The sequence below is a fragment of the Triticum urartu genome, chromosome 2 (assembly GCF_003073215.2).
Source record: "Triticum urartu cultivar G1812 chromosome 2, Tu2.1, whole genome shotgun sequence".
Classification (NCBI taxonomy): domain Eukaryota; kingdom Viridiplantae; phylum Streptophyta; class Magnoliopsida; order Poales; family Poaceae; genus Triticum; species Triticum urartu.
In genome coordinates this window covers 43,907,981-43,916,630 of record NC_053023.1, presented here as the reverse complement: position 1 = coordinate 43,916,630, position 8,650 = coordinate 43,907,981, and the positions used below count along the sequence as shown (strand labels likewise).

At 42.8% G+C, this 8,650-nt stretch overlaps 1 protein-coding gene across 2 annotated transcripts; it reads right to left on the bottom strand.

The window, feature by feature from the left end:
- Positions 1-1,448: 1,448 nt before the first annotated feature.
- On the bottom strand, positions 1,449-6,687 carry LOC125535553 (anamorsin homolog 1-like). Of its 2 annotated transcripts, none has more exons than XM_048698620.1 (4): positions 6,387-6,683; positions 5,117-5,165; positions 2,995-3,997; positions 1,449-1,650 (listed from the first exon to the last, which is right to left on the bottom strand). In XM_048698620.1, the coding sequence occupies exons 1-3, from the start codon at positions 6,520-6,522 to the stop codon at positions 3,919-3,921; spliced, it is 264 nt and encodes an 87-aa protein (XP_048554577.1). In that variant the 5' UTR covers positions 6,523-6,683; the 3' UTR covers positions 1,449-1,650; positions 2,995-3,918. The 2 variants fall into 2 exon arrangements, 1 of the variants encoding a protein (XP_048554577.1); XR_007294725.1 differs by lacking the exon at positions 1,449-1,650 and adding an exon at positions 1,657-1,981 and having other exon boundaries at positions 6,387-6,687.
- Positions 6,688-8,650: the final 1,963 nt, after the last annotated feature.

Here is an 8,650-nt window from a genome sequence, read left to right as displayed (position 1 = left end):
ATCTAGCATGGCAAAGATATCAAAAAATAGACAAGCCATGAAAATATCATGCCAGTTATCTGACGATAATGCAAACCAATATGATAATGAATGCTCAAGTCATGTATATGATGATTGTGGAAGTTGCATGGCAATATATCTCGGAATGGCTATGGAAATGCCATAACAGGTAGGTATGGTGGTTGTTTTGAGGAAGGATATAATGAGGCTTATGTGTGATAGAGCATATCATGGTTGGGGTGCACCGGCGAAGTTTGCACCAAGTCTCGAGGTGAGAACAGGCAATGTGCGATGCCGAAGAGGCTAGCAAAACATGGATAGGTGGGAGTGCGTAAGTCCACAAACTCGCATTTGTCATAAAGAACTCATGTACTTATTGTGAAAATTTGAAAGCCAAAGTACTACTCGCATGCCCCTAGGGGGAGGTTTGGACAAGTTAACCATCGCTCAATTGATCCGAATAACACAAAGGATTTCAAAGGATAAATTATGCTCCAACTTCATCGCAAAACTAGAAGCTATACATGTGCTTTAGGAATCACAAACTTTAATATCAATATTTTTACTAAACCACAATCATCCACTAGTACACCCACATATTACCATCTTAATATCGCAAAAGTATTGCAAGGAACCAAACATATCATATTCAGTGATCCATAAATTTTATGTAGGATTTTATAACTAACCATGTGAATGACCAATTCCTGTTAACTCTATAAATAGATATAAGTGAAGCATGAGAGTTTAATTCACTACAAGAAATATGTCAACTTGCGACCATCACTATTGGTCACTGAAAGGTCATTGTTTTTCATTTGCGACCTTTTTGTGACCAAAAACAGAAGGTCAAAAGCTGGCGGTCGTAAAATGAAATTAACGACCTTCTCTGTGAGAAGGTCGTGGAATTCCACGACCAAAACAAAAGGTCGTTGATTCTATGAACTTTTGCTTTGGTCGCTAGCTCTCTGCCCAGGACACGTTGGATCCGACGTGGCAATCTGACGTGGTAAAATTGCGACCAATTGAAAAGGTCGTTGATAAAATTCAGCCCGGTCCGATTAGGTGTTTTACATGGGCCGAGCCCAACAATTAAGCCTATTTGTTGTTTTTTCCTGTGATTTTTTGGTCGGCTTCACAAGCCAAGTCCAACATTTCAGCCACCAATTTTCTAGGCTGTAAAACCTTTTACAGTTCAATTCTTGTTCGGGCCTCGGCCTTTTTTCAGTCCAATGCTTGTTCAAGCTTCGGCCTTTTTGTGGTCCTTTTAAATTTTGGAACTCAGCCCTCTAACAGTCCATTTTATTTATTTTCGAAAATTAATATACTAGCATTACTGAAACAGATCCCAACTTTGTTTGGGCTGTGGCCTTTTTAAGATCCAATAGTGTTTGGGCCAAAGACTCTTTCAGTATTATGTTCACATCCAACTAAATACATTTATCACAAATTCAAATTCCCAGCATTTGAATAAAAAGTACACCCAACATTAAATAACAGGTACAACAAGTAAATATACACCCAATTCCTAGCAAGATCAACATTACATCAAAATTCCAAGCAAATTCTGCATTACAAGTTCAATAACATATAAAGTGAGCCGCTGACTGGGGCTTCGAGCTTCTTCGAATATCTTTGGCCGAGGAACTCCTATAAATGAGGGAAAACAGATTAGTCACAAGTACACAAGCACTGTTTGCATCAGTACATCGACACTCGCAAGTAATACATCATTCACTTAAAACATTTAAAGTGAAATAGATACATGACATGACACAGGAGGCAGATGTTGCCAGACAAAGATGGCACTTGTATAGACCTTGAAAAAAGGGCCATTTGCATTTCTGTCCCTAACTCGAACCACCTAATCAGATATACCCCTAATTCGAAAGCCTGCTCAAATTTGCCCCTCCGCCGTTAGGTGCCCTTACAGAAAAGCCCTTCTGCGCCGTTACCGTCTGGTCAAACAACTTTGACCGTCCTGAAAAAAATAGCAAAAAAATTTAAAAAAAATCTAAAATTTTGTGAGATCGAAGATACTCATGTGCGCAAGGTGCGTGCAAATTTTTGTGCTATTTGGACATTCCAGGAGCTCGTGGCGAGAAAAAACAGTTAATATGCACGCTTGTGAACAATAAATTTGAAATAAAATAGCAAGAAAATTCAAAAAAATATGAAATTTTTTGGCATCAAAGAGGCTTGGGTGCACAAGGTGCTTGCAAGTTTTTGTGATCAAATGACTTGCGAGGAGCTCTCACAAGAAAAAACAAAATAGTCATTTTTTCCCAAGTTTTTTCCCAGGCCAGATTTTGTTTTTTTCTCCACAAGCCCCTCCAATGTCCAAACACAACAAAAATTGGCACGCAGCTTTTAGACCATAGCCTCTTTGATGCCAAAAAATTTCATATTTTTTTGAATTTTCTTGCTATTTTTTTGAATTTACTGTTCACAGGCTTACATACTTACTGTTTTTCCTTTGACATGAGCTCCTGGAATGCCCAAGCAGCACGAAAATTTGCACGCACCTTACGAACCTGAGTATCTTTGATCTCACAAATTTTCAGATTTTTTAGATTTTTTTTTGGGGCCGGTCAATGCCCTTTGACCGGCTTTGACCGGACGGTAATGGCGCAAAAGGGCATTTCTGTAAGGGCACGTAACGGCGGAGGGGCATTTTTGAGCAGGCTTTCGAATTAGGGGCAAATGTGAGTGGTGGGTTCGAGTTAGGGACACAGATGTAAAAGACCCTTGAAAAAAACCATACAAGTCAGTGATGCTCCAACACATCACTCGTGGACTAAAATAATAAGATAAAGCATCACTAGGGATGCATACTGATTTTACTAATATGTTTTAATTGTCTACTTTGGAGTTGCAGTATCTCTTAACAACATATATATCATCCAATGCTCGACTATGACAAAAATTAAACAATTACACCTCACAAAGGCAAAGCAAAGAATCATGGAGCGAGTAGGAGGGGTAGAAGGGGACCTGCGGAGCTCATCGGAAGTGGTTGTAGCCTAGGCTGAGCTTCACCATCACAGCGACAGCCAAGGGAGGCAGCCGAGCCTACCAATGCATAGCCATCATAGGAGCAGTAGCAGTGTAGCACCACCATTGCCGGAACTGAAACTGCTGGAGCAAATCACCATCACCTGGGTCACCTCCACCTAAGCATCTAGCAAGGGGTAAAGTCTGCACGTTTCAGTACAAGCTAGTGACGTCAAAAACCAAACAGTAGCAAGAAGAATAGAAACTCTAGTACATGATTAGTTGAAGAAACATGAACTACATTCAGTAGTGATGTTTCCATCATCCTACTATCACTAGTAGAGCAAACTACAGGTTACCATACTTCTGGAACCATGTACTTCACGACAGATGTATGTAGTAACACAAGACGCATGACACCTAAAGAAAAATTATTCATTCAAGATACTAGAAATTATACATACAAGTACTGATGGCCTAAAAATCAATCTACAGATAATAGATAATAATAAACAAACGACATCAGCATATTTTCTTCATTATATAAATAGAAACTAACAGACTGTTATGTGCATGCAGATGCACCAAAAGAAACTAAAGACCATTTATCTTAAGGATTCCACATAGCTGCCGAACATGCTTATCATCCAAGGAAAGAAGCATAGCTTTTTCAGGGGAAATCAATCTACAACCCTACGGATATTAGGACTATCTCGGTACAGAATATGAGCATGAGCAATACATCAGGAAGTATACACATCTGGAGAGAAAGAATTACGACCCACAAGGCAGCAGTGATAGCTTCTACCTTCACATATATTTCAATACCTACTACTATTTTCATGTATGTTAAATATGCAAGAGGTAAAAATGACAGTTATGTACACCCATTGCAAACAGACTTGTGAAGAAGAAGATAAACCGCTAATGCACTTCAATCGTTAATCCAACATTGCACATTTTCGCTGTTATAGTCAAGCAGCAGCCTCTTGTACTCGAAGGCCTATAAAATAAAATGGATAAGTTAGATTGATTACTGTAGGTGCAGGACAATTTCTGGAAGAGGCATAAACACGAAATGAAATAGATGTAGTATCATCACTACATGAAAGGAGCATTATACTTGGAAGGAAAAAACAGCATCGTGTCACCAAACAAACACTACTTGACAGGAAACTGTGCATTTCGTCCCTGTATCCATTAGTAGCAGGATAGCAGCAATGATTCACATGGCACGAATAATTCATTATGAGGAAACATGTTACTAGGTATGAAACAAACTATTTACACAGGTAAAATGGACACATGTACAATACATAGCTTGCTGTAAGCAGGAAACACTAGTGCTCATATACCAAAATCAATGGCAATACTTATGGACGATAGTAACAAGGTTAAACATCAGAGAAAGCACTTGCTAAGATATCATCATTTAGGGGCATTTACATCACCAATGTGGCAAACTGCAAAGCTGGTCTATTCGTCACCAGTTACAAGCATATTCTTGTTCATGCATAACTATAGTCAGCTCTATTTCAAAAAACTAGAAGCAAATCATCCGCCCTTCAAAATTTCTGTACTATCTAAACCAACAAAGATGTCAACTCAAACACTTCTAGAAATCAGTGCCCATACACACTTGTAGGTTGCAAAAACACTAGAGTTTCACCACAAGAGTGCACAGACTGCAACAAATGAATAAACAAATTAAACAACAAGCCACAATTTCCGCGGTGCCTACAGTACTACAGTGCCAGAATTTTTGGAAATGTACGGTAGAGTACATAATCAAGGTAGTGAAAACTTGGGAATGACCAACACGCGAGCATTAGAATTTGGAAAGTGTAGTGGCCTATCAGAGTTACTACCTGCACGGAAACATTAGGGGTCAGTCTTCAGGTTTGCCTCTAAAAAACATGGAAGTTGGATTTATAAATAAACAGACTTAACAGAAGATCAAGAAAACATGTATTTTTTTCAAAACCAAAAATTACGATGATGAGAAACATGATTGTCACGCAGTCAGCATGATTGATCCTCATGCATGCACCACATTTAAAGCCTTCTACTGCTATAGGAGCAGAAAAGAGGGAGCTAGGAGTAGGAGATGGAGGCAACTCACCGGAGAACTTGTGGTCGTCGCCGTACACAGCCTCCATAACGCCAGCCCCCTGCTCAGTATTATCAGTACTCAGTACTACAGAATTAAGTGATATCGACATTGAGAAGAAAAGCAGATATCAAGGCAACACTTGATGGCTTATGCTTCCCACAGGACTGTATGAACACGCATACAAAAGAGATATAGAACAAACGGAACTGGGGCGAAAAGAAGGACTCCGGACTTGTAGCACCAGATATCAGCTGCTCAAAAGATCACCTAAAGTGACACAACGGCCAGAAATGAGTGAACAAAACACACTAAAAGACGTCAATATACATCTAATTTAGATAAGAAGTCAGAACATGGTATATTTGAGAACCGAGGAAGTAGTAAGTATGATGTGTTGTTTGCATGTGCAGGCAGAGTAGCACTTTAAGTTAGCAAAGATTACATCATAAGTGGAATTTAAGTCTAAACGCATCATGTCTAAGCATGAAGGAGCAAGAGAGCAATTCATAATGTAGGGTCAATCGCAAATTTGATCATAAGCCACCGGTCGAGGAGGAGCGTGCCCTCGGATTTACCATATTTGCTGGATACGTACGCGCGCTGCCAACTGCAGTGGGTAGGTACTGCCGGAACCCGGACACTCAGGAATTTCTCACTCGTTACAACAAGATGAAATGTCAATGCACAAGTCTGCAAGCATGAAGAATTGGCATCAGACCCCACATGCCAGCTACTTGGCAGCCAGTGGGATTTTCTAAATTTCGCCTAAAAGCATGACATGTTCCTTTTCTTTTTGGCAAACACATGTTCTTTGTTGGATCAGCAAATACTCTAGTTTACTAACTTAGCGCCCTCAAAAAAAGTTCACTAACTTAGTCGGGCACGTTTATGCACATGTCTACTAAGTTACTCTATCCGCGAAAAAGATGATCGGATACCACCAATCAAAACACCAGAGGCTGCTGCCTAGCTTGTGCCGACGGGATACCACCATCTTATCCAGCAAACTCGTCGCATCACGCCTCACAACTGGAGACGACGCACGCGCCATCACCATAATTTAGTCCCTAACCTCGAGCATTGATGCACTTATCTAAGCGCCACTTGCATGGCACCCTGTCAAGCCAACTCACAGGTACACGAAACCATTGACAGGGACGCCGATTAGCAAATGGACCCGACCAAGGAAAACCGGGTCGCCGCCACACATCCATCTCGAGCGAAATCACGGCTTGGGGTTGGGAGATAGGGGGAAGGGGCTTGGGAGGGGGGGTGTTACCGAGCGAGGTGCACTGCGTGATGACGACGACCTCCTCCCGCGAGACGCGGGCGGCCGCCGCCAGGTCCCCCACCGCGCGGAGCGGCAGGGCCAGCTCGTCCGTCACCGTGAGCGCCGCCACGGCCGTGGACGCCATGGACCTGGACCGGATCGAATCGCCTGAAATTCTCGTCCATGGACCTGGACCGGATCGAATCGCCTGAAATCCTGCGAGCGAGAAGGGGATGCGATGGCGTCAGGTGGATCGGATGGAAAAACGGATGGATGGATCTGACGAGGGGAACAGGACACTAAAAACCTTATACAAAGAAATTTAGCAGTAGCGCGTGTTAAAAAAGGGCGCTAGTGTTAAATAGCAGTAGCGCGTGTCTGTAAACCGCGCTACAGATACAATAGTAGCAGTAGCGCGTGTCTGTAAACCGCGCTACAGATACAATAATAGCAGTAGCGCGTGCGCATGAAAACGCGCTACCACTAGTATCCCCTTTGCTATCTCCGATAGGCTACGCATAGCAGTAGCGGTCTTAAGATAAGCGCGCTATCGCTAGCACATAAGTAGCAGCGCGTTTCGCGCGGAGAGCGCTACTGCTAATGGAAATAAAATAAAATAAAAAACAAATGGAAAAGTAAATGAAAAAGAAAGAAATAGAAAAAGGAAAAAGGAAAAAATAAAATGTAGAGCAAAATAAATGAGAAAGCGAAAAAAGGAGAAAGACATAGCAGTAGCGTTTGTTCGTAAGAGGCGCTATAGCTAACGTAGCTGCACCGCGTTTCCTAGACCCCGCTATAGAAACAGAAAAGGAAATAAGAAAGATGAAGGAAATTACATAGCTATAGCAGTAGCGCGTTTTGTGAAAATCGTTATAGCTAATTTAGCTATAGCGCGTCTCGCGAAAAGCGCTACCGCTAAGTTTGACTTAACCAAAAAACCGTTTCCCCCCGGCCACCACTTCTCCCTCAAATCCCTCGACCCACCCCGCCGCCGTCTGCCCGATTCACCGTCGCCCCACTTCGCCGCCGTCTCCTGCCGACGTCGACCCCCCCGGAGCTACCAGAGCCGCGCGCCATCGACACCACCGGAGCCGCCCCCAACGCCACCGGAGCCGCGCGGCCTCATCAACGCCATCGGAGCCGCAGTCGACGCCACTGGAGCCTCCCTCGACGCAACTGCCTCCCCCGCCGTCAGCGGAGACGCCCCCGCCTCCCTCGCCACCACTGCCTCCCGCGCCACCACCGGAGCCATCCTCTGTAAGCCCCCACCCCTCCTCTCTCTCTCTATCTCTAAATTAGTTAGGTTAGTTTAGTTAGGAAAATAATTTAGTTAGGTTAATTTAGTTAGGTTAATTAGTTAGGTTAATTTGACAGAGATGCCCCTGCCTCCCTCGCCGTAGGAAAAAATTGTATATGCTTAACTAGGGCAGTAGGGTTAGGGTTGTAGTGTTTAATTACAAATGTTAGGAAAGTAAGGTTTAACTAGATGTTAACTAGGGTGGTAGGATTTAGTTTAGAGAAAAAATCAATATAAAAATATAAATTTCTATTAGTGTTGCAAGTCTAGTGGGTTCTTAATTTTTAGTGAATTTTTATTATGACAAAAATGTAGGACATAATTTGAGTTCTAGGGTTCATACACTAGGAGATGCAAATATGAAGTGGTCATGATATATGAAAAATCCTCAATTGTGTTTGCTCATTGATCATAATCGACATTGAAGTGGTTCGATTGTGCCCAAGTGGCCTTTTGTTGTTTCCGGGGAATGAAACCGAGTGGCCTATGTTTTGCCAGAATGTTGATTCATTTTCGTTCCGGCAAAATTCAGGTTCTTGATTTGTCCACTTTTTAGCAAAGGTCATGCCGAAATTTTCCATGAATTTCGGCATGACTTGTGCTACAAACTAGGACATATCGAGTGCCCGGGATTTGCCGCACCGGGAAGGAGTCAACGTTCCTGCAAAACAATAGGCCTTTTTATGTCATTATTCATTTATTAGGTATAGAATTAATTGACTAGATTTAATCGTAGGAAACATGGCTAGCAACGATGAAGGACAGGGTTCTGGTGAATGCGACGACGTCTACCGGGCGGCAGACGAATTTTTTAGCCTTGCCGATGTCGAGACCAGCGCTGAGACTCAGACCGGCATCGAGACTGAGACTGAGACCGGCGCTGAGACTCAGACCGGCATCGAGACTGAGACTGAGACCGGCGCTGAGACTCAGACCGGCATCGAGACCGGCGCTGAGACTGAGACCGGCGCTGAGA

Bases quoted from the DNA above. Each gene is read 5' to 3' on its own strand.
- LOC125535553 (XM_048698620.1), bottom strand. From the start codon at position 6,522: ATGGCGTCCACGGCCGTGGCGGCGCTCACGGTGACGGACGAGCTGGCC. The intron at 5,166-6,386 runs GTAACACCCCCC...AATACTGAGCAG, and splicing joins CACGCAGTGCACCTCGCTCG to GGGGCTGGCGTTATGGAGGC. The intron at 3,998-5,116 runs GTGAGTTGCCTC...TTTATTTTATAG, and splicing joins CGACGACCACAAGTTCTCCG to GCCTTCGAGTACAAGAGGCT.